The sequence below is a fragment of the Bufo bufo genome, chromosome 5 (assembly GCF_905171765.1).
Source record: "Bufo bufo chromosome 5, aBufBuf1.1, whole genome shotgun sequence".
NCBI classification, from domain to species: domain Eukaryota; kingdom Metazoa; phylum Chordata; class Amphibia; order Anura; family Bufonidae; genus Bufo; species Bufo bufo.
The window spans coordinates 79,427,280-79,443,281 of record NC_053393.1 but is presented as its reverse complement, the minus strand read 5'-3'; the positions used below and the strand labels follow the sequence as shown (position 1 = coordinate 79,443,281).

At 44.2% G+C, this 16,002-nt stretch overlaps 1 protein-coding gene across 1 annotated transcript in view; it reads right to left on the bottom strand.

Annotated features, from left to right (window-relative positions):
• Positions 1-16,002, bottom strand: part of STK3 (serine/threonine kinase 3) — a 234,541-nt gene that overhangs the window by 63,136 nt on the left and 155,403 nt on the right. Inside the window, exon 10 of the mRNA XM_040432421.1 lies at positions 14,175-14,350. Within this exon, the coding sequence (XP_040288355.1) occupies positions 14,175-14,350 (176 nt within the window). The remainder of the gene's footprint in view (positions 1-14,174; positions 14,351-16,002) is intronic.

The following is a 16,002-nucleotide window of genomic DNA, read 5'->3' as shown; positions in this document are numbered from 1 at the left end:
ACCACTCGTTCCAGTTTTGAAATACGGGAGAGAAAGTGGATGTGGTTAGGCCTGTTTCACACAGGCGTTACTCGTTCCGGCAGGGGAATAGCCTGCCGGATTCGTAAGTACAGTGGTGAGCTGCCGGAAGTCCTCCTGGCCCCGTTCACTATAATGGGGAGCGGCATAGATCCGGCCGCAGAACGGCAAATATGCCAAGAGGCAGCCGGACAAAAAACGACTTCCGGCAGCTCACGGATGTACACTGTAGTTACTGATCCGGCAGGCCGTTCCCGTGCCGCAACGAGTGACTCCTGTGTGAAAGCAGTCTTAGCTATGTTAGCGAGTTTTACTCCAGATTTTTTCGATGAGACTTCTACAAAAAGTAGCAATCTCTATAGGAGAGTGAAGGAGGAACACAGGAGTCGCTTTTCTAGACAAAAGTGTTAGGTTTAAGGATAAGACAAATTTAACAAACAACATGTGACATTTGATAAAGTGCCTTCCACTGACGTGTCATAATCAGCTGTCACAACCTGACAATACAGAAATGATTGGTGGTACATGCCGGTCTTCCTCTGCTGGCGTCAGATGCGTCATGACTCCTAATAATTGTAGCGCTTCTGTACAGATCAGTGCACCAATACTAAAACACACTTTACTAGAGTAGATGATAATAAATGGCAGCCATGCCTGGCCCCACACAGCCCACTCCGCACCAAACCCTCCTTATGGAAAAGTGGCAAACGGGGTGCTGCAAAACACCCCAAAAGTTGCAAAATTGGGCATGCAACAAATTTTGCAACTTAACAGTTTTCTGGCATACAGGGTTTGATACATGTCCCTCCATGTGATCCCTTGCTGTAGAAGCAGTGCCAACCACTGACCAGTCGACATGCACTGCTCCCTGTCTCGTCGCATTTGGGTCCCAGCTGCTGCAGAACATTATAATGCACGCATCATCTTTTTGAAAAGAATCGGGAAAATCATCATTACAAGTTGCTTCCTTTCTAATAATCACTGGTCAGCATGTATGAAGCAGATGAACGATACATGATAAAATTAATATTATCTATATGGATAAAAAAAACATTGCTATAAGCAACAGGATTGGCAATGGTCACTTCTAGTGGCTTACAATAGTCATAGCTGCCTGGTGCACAGAAAGAACCATCGCTGGTCAATACGGAAGGAGTTTCCCCACTGTCCACAGGGATGATCAACCTAATGCAAATGTGCATCACAACCTCAACAACACTTTCTGAATTCACGGATCAAGCGTTGTTGGTTTGCTTGATGAAAATTAGGATTTCATATGAACTGTAGACATGAAATTCTCCTTAAGCCGGATTTATTTATATAAAATGCTTTTTGAAGAAAATATATTACCATCCAAAGGTTATTCCATCATGAAATAAAGATTAGTTTTTTAATTATGTAGAATAAGGCTGTACGTAGACTCCCATATTGTTGAATGGATTAGGCAGTGGCTGAGGGACAGACAACAGAGGGTGGTAGTCAATGGAGTATATTCAGACCAAGGTCTTGTTACCAGTGGGGTACCTCAGGGATCTGTTCTGGGACCCATATTGTTTAATATATATTGCAGAGGGCCTTGATGGTAAGGTGTGTCTTTTTTCTGATGACACAAAGATTTGTAACAGGGTTGATGGTCCTGGAGGGATACACCAAATGGAAAAGGATTTAGGAAAACTAGAGGAATGGTCAAAAATCTGGCAACTAAAATGTAATGTTGATAAGTGCAAGATAATACACCTGGGGCGTAAAAACCCAAGAGCAGAATGTAAAATCAGTGATACAGTCCTAACCTCAGTATCTGAGGAAAGGGATTTAGGGGTCATTATTTCAGAAGACTTAAAGGGCTTCTACCACCTGATTTTGTCCTATTTAGCTGACTGACACTAGCGATGTGCATAACAGTGTTCTTACTTATGATCTGTCTGCTGCCGTTCACCTTAAAAACATACTTTTATAGATATGCCAATGAGCCTCTAGGTGCTATGTGGGCGTCTATTCAGCACCTAGAGGCTCCGTCCACTAAGCATTCTCCCACCGCCGGCTTCCTCACTGTGCCTGCGCGAACTACGTTACAGTGAGGAAGCTGGCACCATTCACTCACTGCGCCTGCGCCGAATACAGAAGTGCACGGTGCAGGCGCGGGAATTGGTACGAGATACTGAGAAGTTTCACGTCAATCAACAGGAGCAGGGCGGGCTGGAGGGACGAAATGGGCGGCTGAAATGGTTAGTGGACGGAGCCTCTAGGTGCTGAATAGACGTCCACATAGCACCTAGAGGCTCATTAGCATATCTATAAAAGTACGTTTTTAAGGTGAACGGCAGCAGACAGATGATAAGTAAGAACACTGTTATGCACATCGCTAGTGTCAGTCAGCTAAATAGGACCAAATCTGGTGGTAGAAGCCCTTTAAAGGTAGACAGACCATTGTCTGTCTACCTTTCCATTGTTCCGTGATTCGTTTCCGTTTTTGTTTCCGTGTGTCTTCCTTGTCATAGAGCAGCAGGAAATGCTAGCAGAATGCTTGGGTGTATAGGGAGAGGCATTACCAGTAGAAAGAGGGAGGTGCTCATGCCGCTCTACAGAGCACTAGTGAGACCTCATTTGGAGTATTGTGCGCAGTACTGGAGACCATATCTCCAGAAGGATATTGATACTTTGGAGAGAGTTCAGAGAAGAGCTAATAAACTAGTACATGGATTGCAGGATAAAACTTACCAGGAAAAATTAAAGGACCTTAACATGTATAGCTTGGAAGAAAGACGAGACAGAGGGGATATGATAGAAACTGCTAAATACATAAAGGGAATCAACAAGGTAAAAGAGGAGAGAATATTTAAAAGAAGAAAAACTGCTACAAGAGGACACAGTTTTAAATTAGACTGGCAAAGGTTTAAAAGTAATATCAGGAAGTATTACTTTACTGAGAGAGTAGTGGATGCATGGAATAGCCTTCCTGCAGAAGTGGTAGCTGCAAATACAGTGAAGGGGTTTAAGCATGCATGGGATAGGCATAAGGCCATCCTTCATATAAGATAGGGCCAGGGGCTATCCATAGTATTCAGATATATTGGGCAGACTAGATGGGCCAAATGGTTCTTATCTGCTGACACATTCTATGTTTCTATATGTGGCATTTTTTTGGTAAATAAATTCCATTAATCCATTCACAATGTCCTTCTCTTCCAGAGGTTTTTGTAAGATTATTGGGCAGTTTCTCTGCCTACAAGATATTATCACAGATGCTTGGTTTACTTTTGCAGTTCTCAAAACTGAATTTGACTCAGCAGAGATCACATGCCTCTTCTTCACAGCAAAAATGTTAAAACATGAACAGAGTTGAGAAAAATACCTTAATCCTAACTTCCACAAACCTATGAATACAGAATCAACCTAATCAAACTAATATGAAAAGTTGTTTAAATCTTCATCTACTTGCATATTATAAGTTATACCAGCAAGAATTAGTCTTTATGTAGAAAACTAGGATTTAAATCAAGCCTTACTGACTAGTGATTTAAATCATTTTGATTTAAATCAAATCCACCCTGGTGCAGACACATTAATCATCGTTTCCGGGCAGCAGATCATGCAGTCTAAACAGCGATCTGCTGCTATGAGCAACAATTGTGTATGGGGACGAGCGATAGCAGCAGTGATCACTTATCCTCATATTGTGGAGGCGATCGCTGCATGTAAATACAGAGCTTCACCTCCACTTAACAAGCAGCCGACTGTCAGAAAGGAATGCTTCCTTCCCGAAATTCGCTTCTTCTCACCCGGTGTAAATGCATCCTTTACTCTTCAAGACGAGGTTCTAGGATTAGGAGTCACCAAAGTTAAATTTGTTACCTGTTTAACAGGACACAGAGCTCCTTGGTGACTTGGTCTTACAATCTACAAATGGAGACACATTGGCCCAGATTTATTAATCCTATAGATGGTGTATGTTTTGCCGCGGCTGTCTAGACCTGCACCAGGGACTCAGGCTGGATGACAGATTTGGTGCAGGGACAGACACTTTTCTCAGAATCTATACCAACTATTGGTCGGCTTAGGCCTCGTGCACACGACAGTATTTTTTTCACGCTCCGCAAAACGGGGTTCCGTTGTTCAGTGATCTGTTTCCGTTTTTGTCTTCCTTGATTTTTGGAGGATCACCAGACATGAAGGAAAGTGAAAAAAAATCTAAGTCAAGTTTGCCTTGCAAATGATAGGGAAAAAACGGACGCGGATGACAATCTTGTGTGCCTCCGTGTTTTTTCACGGACCCATTGACTTGAATGGGTCCGCGAACCGTTGTCCGTGAAAAAAATAGGACAGGTCCTATTTTTTTGGACGGACTGGAAACACGGATCACAAACACGGATGACAAACGGTGCACTATCAGAGTTTTCAACGGACCCATTGAAAGTCAATGGGTCCGCAGAAAATCACGGAAAATGGAACGGACACGGAACACAACAACGGTCGTGTGCATGAGGCCTTAGGCTACTTTCCTTCTCTGAGGCTGATGCCAGCACAGGGAAGGAACATTATGATGACACTGCACAAGCGCTAGCTCGCGCATCGCGAGATTACAGTGCTCTGGCTTTCTGACGTTGGGGAGCAAGAAGGAGATTCGGAGGACGTGGGGCGGTGCTGGGCTCCTTCATGCTGGACTCCTCTAACGTACAGGACTCATCTCAGGGTAATTTGCATATGGATCAAATAGTTTTTTTTCCACAATAAAAGCACACAGAGCTATGGGCACTGGGTATTGCGGATGTGCCAGCAGCCATCTAGCAACCCATGTTCTCAGCTCTATACACAAAATCCTGATGACAAGTTCCCTTTAATGCCAGAATTGTGGCACAAAATGGTGCATCTCAGCGCGCCCTTTCTTCTATACCCCACCGCCTGTTGAGCATCTCGGGAAAAAGTGTAGAAATCTTAGATGCACCAATTTGCACCACTTTATAAGACAGGTTGTTAGTAAATCGGAGCCATTATTTCATATATTATCACGTAATGGTAATAACAGATCGCTAAAAATCTGGTGCTTGGAATTAAAGGATTTCAGTGTCACTAATACTTTTACTGTAAAAATGAATTGCCTGGTAGTTCTATAGAAGATTCATCCCGAATGTCCTACATACCTGTCCATTCCAAGGTTAATATCTACCGTGGGCTCAAGAATAAAACATGTCAAATCCAGCTTTACTTAAAGGGGTAGTGTCATTTCAGCAAATTGCATTTACCATGTAGACAAAGTTAATACAAGACACTTACTAATGTATTGTGATTGTCCATATTGCTTTCTCTGCTGGCTGGATTCATTTCTCCATCACATTATACACTGCTCGTATCCATGGTTACGACCACTCTGCAATCCATCAGCGGTGGCTGTGCGTGCACGCTCTAGGAGTGCCAGCTGGGAAGCGCACACAGGCTGGTGCATTTTCCTATAGTGTACAAGCACGGCCACCGCTGCTGGATTTCAGGGTGGTCGTAACCATGGATACGAGCAGTGTATACTGTGATGGAAAAATGAATCAATCCAGCAAAGGAAGCAATAGGGACAATCAGAATACATTAGCAAGTGTATTAACTTTCTCTACATAAATGCTTTAGTGAGACAACCCCTTTAATATAGCAGCACATTGAGCCGTGTGTTCCTCTTAATCAGCACCACTTCAATGTTCTCAAAAGTCTACATAAACCAGTAGTTTAATACGAGAGCCAGAAGACCCTTCTGACAAGGATTAAGTTCTTGCAGCGCGTATAAATTATGACCCAATGTGGCTGCCAACTCTGTATAATAGCCATACAGACAGATCGGGTCAGCAGACTATATAGGCTTGTCGGTTCCGGCCAAAGCAGACAATGGAATATTCTGCGAAGCTGCAGGCTTCCGGACCATTTATTACCCAGAGGTTTGATCTGCTGCTGGTTTGGAGCAGCTGCTGCATATTCTCCATATTTCCTTAAAATGACATAATTACTGTAACATACATTTGGTACAAGTCGAGCCGTAAAGTCTAATTTAGGAATAAAATGTTGCTCTGTTTCAGGCTCACTAGGCTCATCTATTGTCCTTATACAGAAGACAATAAAGGACAGACAATATCATTATTTAATTTTTTTTTTAACCCAACCACATTTTAAAAGGGAAGGTCGTATGAAAATTATTGTTGAGCGTTTTTTTTTCCATGTCAGTATCTACATTTAAAGAAATTGAAAGAAATTTTGCCTGAGCTGTTCTTCGCATTTAGAAAGGATTAAGAACATGGCTTTACGGCAGCCGCGTGGTCCATAGACACTATGATAAGGAGGGGACCCTATTGAGTTCTATGGGAGAGTTTTCTGGGCATGCTTGCTGTGTGACCTGTGCAGGGGTCATTGTACAAGGAAAGAATAGATAAGCTCTGACAATCACCTATTGTGAATGGTGGATCCTGTCTTATCTGTACACAGAGGTGATATCATTACAGGCAGGATTAGAATGACAGATAAGCAGGTAACTGCAGTAAAGTGACCTGCACAGACCAAAAAGTGGCACCTATTATTAGACATAGTGGCCAGTGCAAAAACTGCAGGATTTTATCCTTTTTTTTTTTTTTTGTTTAACACTGTCTACCCCGGAGGTGCTTGATTTTTCGTTTTGCCCTCCCTGCCTTCCCAGAGCCATAAGTTTTTTTATTTTCTCGTTCACACAGCCGCACGGGGGCTTGTTTTTTGCAGGACAAGTTGTACTTTCCAGTGCCACCATTTAATTTTGCATATCATGTCGTGGGAAGCAGAAATAAAAATTCCAAATGGGATGGAAATGTAAAACTATGGCAGAATTGCTTTTTTTCAGTTTTTTATTTTATTTACAGCGTTCGATGTGCAATAAAACTGACCAGTTACTTTCATTCCACAGGTCAGTATGAATCCGGCGATAACTTATATGTATAGTTATTCTTGCATAAATTTAAGGTTGCGGGTGTAACGTAAAAAATACGTAAAAGTTCAAGGGGTATGAATACTTTTTCAAGGCACTGTGTCATAAAAACATACCAGATAAGCTTGTTTCAAATCAGCGCTACCAATTTCTGTGGTTCTGCTGCTTTAGAGGGAAGTGCCACATTTGGCAGATATTACAGCTCAACCAAGTGGATACCACTGACTATAACGTGTCCATTCGGTTTCCATTCGGGGAGACGCTTTTTTTTTAGTGGACAGAACTTCCTCCATGCAGAACTTTTCCGGCGTCTCTTTTTGACAGAATCTGCGTCGGACTCCCTGAGCGGAGTCTCCAAGGTTGATGTGCGCAATCCTTATCTGCGTAACAAAACGTATGAGGCCCATACAGTGAACGCAAAAGCGTAAGCGCAGGGCACAAATCCTACCGCGGTAAATATGATTGCTGACTAATTGCACACGGGTGCGTAGTCTTTCAGAATATTTATATTAATGATCTGAACAAAGCTACATGGAAACAAAAAAATCAACGAAGTGGAAAAAATGATGGCAAGCAATTAAACTTGAGTAAACTCAAGACAGAAGGCAGATTTGCGCTGTATCCAGGCCAAGAAGCGGCCATGCTATTAATTACGCAGCGCAGTAACATCTCCACATGCTATGTTACCAGTAGCCGCCATGGTGCACATTCCATGGGAAGATCGCATCCCTGTGTGGCAACCTCAGCTTAAGGTCACAACTCCTGTGTTTCACAGTCGCCCGTGTTTCCAATTTATTTCCTCTGCTCATTAAACCGCTGAAATGTTCTCTCTCGCTTCGCAGATGGCGCTTTCAAGTTTTGTTACTTTTCCAGAATGTTTAGAGAGGACTTCGAAATTTGTGGACTTAAAACAGGAAGCTTTACTGAAGAAGAAGAAAAATGGCAAAGATGTCTTCTGCCAAACAATCTGGAAACCATGGCCGCCTGGAAATAGTTCCATCAAAGTGACAGAAATCATTACACTGGTGTTTCTGCAATAAACAGATTTTCATTCCACATGGGGCGCCTCTTGTGCTGAAGGAACTGATATAACACAGTGTCATTTTATTTAATTTTTTTATTTTAGCTTTTTTTTCCCATTTGCTGCAGCTAAAACGAATTGATTCAATCGTTCCAGATACGGAAATCCCTCGGGCTCACAAGCAACTTTACATTTTAACAGCACATTATTGCGAGGTTATTGCCTGCAATATAGGAGATGAAACAGACGACTTGTCGTCCAGGGAAGATTTCTACAAGGTAAAAATTATATGCAAAGAACCTAAAAAACAAATATCTGATCATGTCTTTAATCGCCTCCATAACCTGGGAATACTGGATAAGGCCTCGTGCACACGAACCTTGTTTTGGTTGGATGCAGACCCATTCACTTCAATAAGGCGCTGCGGAATATGTTGGAGCTATATAAATAAAAGATTAATAATAATAATAATAGGGCCGCAAAAGATGCGGACAGCACTCTATGTGCTGTCCGCATCCGTTGCTCCGTTCTGTGGCCCCACAAAAAAAAATACAACATGTCCTATTCTTGTCCGTTTTGCAAACAAGAATAGGCATTTCTATTATGGGTGCACGTTCCGTAAATTGCAGAACGCACACGGGTGGCATCCGTGTTTTGCAGACCATAAAAACACAGCACGGTCATGTGCATGAGGCCTAAAGACATAAATACTAAATTTTATCCAAGACCTTGGGGTCAGGATTAATGGTGGGCCTGTATCCAACTGAAAAGAACACATGGAAGAAGCACTGTGAGGAACAGCCATCAAAGAGAAGCTCTAAGGCTACTTTTACACTTGCGTTGTGCTTTCCGGTATTGAGATCAGGCAGAGGATCTCAATGCCGGAAAAACGAGTCTGTTTAGTCCTCATTGACAGCCTTCCCTCTATGAGGAGCGGTCCTATCAGTGATTGACAGCCTTCCCTCTATGAGGAGACGGTCCTATCAGTAAGTGACAGCCTTCCCTCTATGAGGAGCGGTCCTATCAGTGATTGACAACCTTCCCTCTATGAGGAGACGGTCCTATCAGTGATTGACAGCCTTCCTCTATGAGGAGACGGTCCTATCAGTGATTGACAGCCTTCCCTCTATGAGGAGACGGTCCTATCAGTGATTGACAGCCCTCCCTCTATGAGGAGGCGGTCCTATCAGTGATTGACAGCCTTCCCTCTATGAGGAGACGGTCCTATCAGTGATTGACAGCCTTCCCTCTATGAGGAGACGGTCCTATCAGTGATTGACAGCCTTCCCTCTATGAGGAGACGGTCCTATCAGTGATTGACAGCCTTCCTCTATGAGGAGACGGTCCTATCAGTGATTGACAGCCTTCCCTCTATGAGGAGACGGTCCTATCAGTGATTGACAGCCCTCCCTCTATGAGGAGGCGGTCCTATCAGTGATTGACAGCCTTCCCTCTATGAGGAGACGGTCCTATCAGTGATTGACAGCCCTCCCTCTATGAGGAGCGGTCCTATCAGTGATTGACAGCCTTCCCTCTATGAGGAGACGGTCCTATCAGTGATTGACAGCCTTCCCTCTATGAGGAGCGGTCCTATCAGTGATTGACAGCCTTCCTCTATGAGGAGACGGTCCTATCAGTGATTGACAGCCCTCCCTCTATGAGGAGGCGGTCCTATCAGTGATTGACAGCCTTCCCTCTATGAGGAGACGGTCCTATCAGTGATTGACAGCCTTCCCTCTATGAGGAGGCGGTCCTATCAGTGATTGACAGCCTTCCCTCTATGAGGAGACGGTCCTATCAGTGATTGACAGCCCTCCCTCTATGAGGAGGCGGTCCTATCAGTGATTGACAGCCTTCCCTCTATGAGGAGACGGTCCTATCAGTGATTGACAGCCCTCCCCCTATGATGAGATGGTCCTATCTGTGATTGACAGCCCTCCCTCTATGATGAGATGGTCCTATCAGTGATTGACAGCCTTCACTCTATGAGGAGACGATCCCATCAGTGATTGACAGCCTTCCCTCTATGAGGAGACGATCCCATCAGTGATTGACAGCCTTCCCTCTATGAGGAGACGATCCCATCAGTGATTGACAGCCTTCCTCTATGAGGAGACGGTCCCATCAGGGATTGACAGCCTTCCCTCTATGAGGAGACGGTCCTATCAGTGATTGACAGCCTTCCTCTATGAGGAGACGGTCCCATCAGTGATTGACAGCCTTCCTCTATGAGGAGACGGTCCCATCAGTGATTGACAGCCCTCCCTCTATGAGGAGGTGGTCCTATCAGTGATTGACAGCCTTCCCCCTATGAGGAGACGGTCCTATCAGTGATTGACAGCCTTCCTCTATGAGGAGACGGTCCCATCAGTGATTGACAGCCTTCCTCTATGAGGAGACGGTCCCATCAGTGATTGACAGCCCTCCCTCTATGAGGAGGTGGTCCTATCAGTGATTGACAGCCTTCCCCCTATGAGGAGACGGTCCTATCAGTGATTGACAGCCTTCCTCTATGAGGAGACGGTCCCATCAGTGATTGACAGCCTTCCTCTATGAGGAGACGGTCCCATCAGTGATTGACAGCCCTCCCTCTATGAGGAGGTGGTCCTATCAGTGATTGACAGCCTTCCCCCTATGAGGAGACGGTCCTATCAGTGATTGACAGCCTTCCTCTATGAGGAGACGGTCCCATCAGTGATTGACAGCCTTCCTCTATGAGGAGACGGTCCCATCAGTGATTGACAGCCCTCCCTCTATGAGGAGGTGGTCCTATCAGTGATTGACAGCCTTCCCCCTATGAGGAGACGGTCCTATCAGTGATTGACAGCCTTCCTCTATGAGGAGACGGTCCCATCAGTGATTGACAGCCTTCCCCCTATGAGGAGACGGTCCTATCAGTGATTGACAGCCTTCCTCTATGAGGAGACGGTCCCATCAGTGATTGACAGCCTTCCCCCTATGAGGAGACGGTCCTATCAGTGATTGACAGCCTTCCTCTATGAGGAGACGGTCCCATCAGTGATTGACAGCCTTCCTCTATGAGGAGACGGTCCTATCAGTGATTGACAGCCCTCCCTCTATGACTGTGTATACAGAGATAGTGGTCAATCACTGATAGGATCGCCGCTTGGACTTCAAAGCTCAGAATGAGCAGGAATATAAATGTATAAAATTATAAGCTTTGAAGAATAATTTCCCATACAACTGTATATCAGTCTCCTCCTGCTCTATAGCATGCTGCTGGCAGATTACACAGCATTTTCATGGTGACAGGTTCCCTTTAAACAGCAGATCAGGGGACACAAAAAATCTTTTTCCTGCCACGTGTAGAATCTGTGCGATGACAGCTTTGGGTGCAAAATGAGAATCTAAGCAGTCAAAGGCGGTGCCCGGTTACATGTCTATCTTCTCCTCTAGTTATTTTTCAGATCTTCTGTACACCATGCACTTCATACAAGAAAGGTTAATGTAAATTAATAATCTCTGCATTATGTAAAGTTCTCATAAATGTTTCATAGGCAGTATGGCAGCGGTTTGAAATATTTATGGACAATTTAATATGTGCAAAGTGCCCCTCTCATGGAAAAAACTATTTTCACTTACAGATGTTGCCTCTCATACTGCCAGAAGTCTATACTCACTAAAACATTACAGCACATAACCAGGGACTATAAGACGCTGCGAGGAACACAAGACAGAGGGCAGAAGACTTCAGGGATAAACATGTAATACGAACATGTGGCTGAAGCACCAATGCAGACGACCCCCGGCAGGGAGACAGGGACTCTTTTATGGGTACATGGACTGTCAATATAGGAGGTGACCATGCTGGAGATCCTACATTGACACATTAGGAGTCAGGAATAATCACTAGACACATTTTATATGAAGTGAGAGTATAGCGGGGATAAAAATAAAATAAATATGACTGAACTCTCCAATTATCAAGAATATTAAAGGGAATCTGTCAACAGGTTTATACCTATGACACTGTCTGACCTGTTACATGTGCACTTGGCAGCTGAAGGCATCTGTGTTGGTCCCATGTTCATATGTGCCCGCATTGCTGAGAAAAATGATGTCTTATTATATGCAAATGAGCCTTTAGGAGCAACAGGGGCGTTACCGTTACACCTAGAGGCTCAGCTCCCTCTGCACTTTGATTGACTTTAGGAAAAGTCAGGGCCAGGGGTGATCACGTTTTCACTGTCTGGCCCTGTCAATTAAAGTGCAGAGGGCATGGTAGTTGCAGAGAGAGCAGAGCTTCTAGGTGTAACAGCAACGGCCCTGTTGCTCCTAGGGGCTAATTTGCATATATTAAAACATAATTTTTCTCAGCAATGCGAGCACATATGAACATGGGACCAACACAGATGTCTTCAGCTGCCAAGTGCACATGTAACAGGTCAGCCAGTGTCATAGGGACAAATCTGCTGACAGATGCCCTTTAAAAATCTTGCATTGTGAAATGACTTTGACATATGGGCTATGTTCACATGTAGGAGATACCCTGGACATTTTCTGTAGCAGCACTCAATTGCAGAGAAAAATCCACAGGAGAAATTGACCTGAGGTTCAGATTAGAAATTTGCAGGATGCCAATTAATGCTGCGGATTTTCATTGCATATTTCACACTTTGCAATGCAGAAGTGAAGAAGCATTTCTGCAATGAAAACAGCAATAAAACTCACTATTTGGGGCGGTTTTTCCAGCGGTGGATTTCCACCAGAAACCATGAAGATTTTGTGCTGCAGAAAACCCTTCTCCCGGGACACTATCAGCTGCCCCCCAAGACGCACTACATTCACAGGCCAATCCAGCATAATTACACAATACAGCAGGCAGATTATGAATCTAATCTCATGAGACCTCTGCCTCACCAATAACGGAAAGTTACCGCTGTCACTCATGAGAGGCTAGGGGGCAGGAGCCTGTCACAAGTATTAGCTGCCCTAACTGGTGACACAGACTGTGACAGCGGTATTCCTATAATGAGATAGAAAGAAAGCTGACATTCAGCGGAAGTGGGGGCGAGCAGAGCCGGAGCTCATGAAACGTTTGACTCTAGAGCTTACCAACTGCATTGCGTGGACTCCAGAGCTGGACGTCGGCTGGAGCTGCTCAACAAGGGTTTTAAGAAAACAACTGGGTCTAAGCAAGGACATGACGCACAGTGCATTGCATGCTACTGCACAAACCAGCTCAGCGGACTTGCACTTATCTTAAGTTAAAGCTTCTGATGGCAAAGACCCTTTAAAGGGAACCTGTCATCAACTTTATGCTGCCCATACTAAGGCCGGAATAAAGTAGGGACAGGTGAGTTGATTTCAGCGGTCTGTCATTTAAAAGTTAAAAGTAAGTGGTTGCAGATAACCAACATCGCAATCCTTGCAGACTGATCCTGGAAAAGAGTCCCGGCCACCTGAGAAGAGTCCTGGTTATTCATGAATTCCTGCTCTCCTGCTGATGACTGACAGTCTAATACCTAGTTTTCTCCCTTTCCCTCTAGGAGAGAACTGCCAATCATCAGCAGATGGTGAGAGAGCAGGAGATTATAATAACCAGGACTCTTCTCAGGTAGATTTGACTCTTCTCAAAGCCTGGGCTGTAATGATTATGATGCTGGTTCTCAGCAACCACTTACTTTTAGCTCATGAGGGACACACCGCTGACATCAGCATTTCTGTCACTACTTTATGCTGCCCTCAATGAGGTTAGTATAAAGTTGATGACTGGTTCCCTTTAACGCTGAATGGTCCAGACTGCACTCAGTAATCTACCAAACAAATTTCACATAAGCGCATTCAGTCTGAAATATGCTCCGTGTGACAGCAGTATTTCCCGGACTAAATGCTGCCTCCAAGCCACAAACTCACAGCATTACAATGATTTATAATACCGTGTATTCCAGCCCGGACCTCAGCTGTACTGAACTGTATGAAAATAATGCTGTCAGTACAATTCAGTACAGCCAAGGCCGGACAGGAACACACAGAATTATGAATCGTTTATAATACCCCAAATTTCTGTTACAGGAGCAGCATTCAGTCCGGAAAATACTGCTGTCACACACAACGTATTTAACCGACTAAATACACTCATATGAAATTGCCCTTTTTGATCCAGCATTTCACTATTGAACTACCCACAGCTGAATTAACCTGTGAATGAGATTCTTAAACCAAAAGTAATAGACTGTAGTTACTCACAAAGTCGAAATCGCCATCAGGAGGAACCTTCCAGTTGTCGGGGAATACATTCTTGGATATGTGGTACTGATCATGGACATTCTGGTTGTGGTTCTCGTGAGGTTTGTTTTTAGAGTCTTGCTTATCAAAGTAATCCATGAAGGAAGGCCGCGGTGCTTGGGGAGATGTTGCATTTCCTAGATAAATTAGAAAAAAAAAATATTCTTGAATCACAAACAGACGTTAATAAACCTTGTAAAATAGGAGACACATTAGTCATGATCCAATTAGGCCAATAACTACTACCGTTCATCTGCACTGGGCTTCTTCCCTTCAAATGTCTATACATGCGGCTTCGCTATCCCTTTCTGGATACATATCTGCTTTTAAGACATGCATATCTGCCTTGTCGGTATACTCGTACCGTATACTGACAATAGCCGTAGCAATGTCTCGCAGATAGTCTCAAACCTATAAGAACCAGTAGAATGATCTTCACTAGATACTGGTCGCTTTGAGCAGTATTGAATGGGATCCATGCTGACAGTGGTGGGGGATGGGCAGCCACCTGGCTGATCAGACAATGGACATGACTCATCCTTCATTATACAGGGATGGGGTGTGTGCATTGCAGTGTCCAGCCACGTTGATGCCCTCTCCTGTCCTTTGACAAGTCTCACTTCCTGTATGTCATCACTTCCTGTATGTCATCACTTCCTGTATCCTTGTTGTGGGCCAGCCCCTTTTACACCTTTTGTGAGTAAATAAAAGAAACAGACTGGGCAGGGGGAAGGAGGAGTTGCTCAGAAGAATTCAAGATGGTAACACCTGTGTCTGACCCCGACTGCGGTTGAGGAAATAGGGATTTACCTTTCCTTACACAAAGTTTGATGCGAGCGGATTACAACTACAAATATTTCTACAACACCACCAATGTCTCAGGAGTGCACACCCCTTTACCTGTCCCACTAGACAGTATGATGTTATCTTTACCCATCAGCACTATTGTGATTACAGCTCTGGAATATAAAGCAGGCTCTTACACTACTAGTACAAGATATGTGATGCAATTTATTTCCAAAACGACTCACTTTTCTTTAGATTAAAGCAACCCTACAGACGCAACTGATAGACTGTGCTCTGTCTTGTACAGAGTTTAGGGTGGGGGGACAAGACATCTCTGTGTCCTATCAAGACCTACATACTCTGCATAAAACAGTCTTAGGCTACTTTCACACTCGCGTTTTGGCTTCCCGTTTGTCAGATCCGTTCAGGGCTCTCACAAGGGGTCCAAAATGGATCAGTTTACATTCTAATGCATTCTGAATGGAAAAGGATCCGCTCAGAATGCATCAGTTTGCCTCCGTTCCGTCTCCATTCCGCTCTGGAGACTCATCAGACACAAGCAGCGTTTTGGTGTCAAACTGATCAAATGGATCCGTCCTGACACACAATGTAAGTCAATGGGGACAGATCCTCCATTGACTTTCAATGGTGTTCAAGACGGATCCGTCTTGGCTATGTTATAGATCAGGGGTAGGCAACCTCCGGCACTCCAGCTGTTGTGAAACTACAACTCCCAGCATGCATACTTGTTCTGCTCTTCTAAGAACTCTCATAGAAATGAATGAAGCATGCTGGGAATTGTAGTTTCACAACAGCTGGAGTGCCGAAGGTTGCTGATCCCTGGTCTAGATAATACAAACAGATACATTCAGAACGGATGCAGACTGTTATATTATCTGAACGGATCCGTCCATGACGGATCCGCACAAAACACGAGTGTGAAAGTAGCCTAAGTCTTGCCAGGAGAGGGCTTTTAATTCTATATATAAATTGTCCTCAAGGT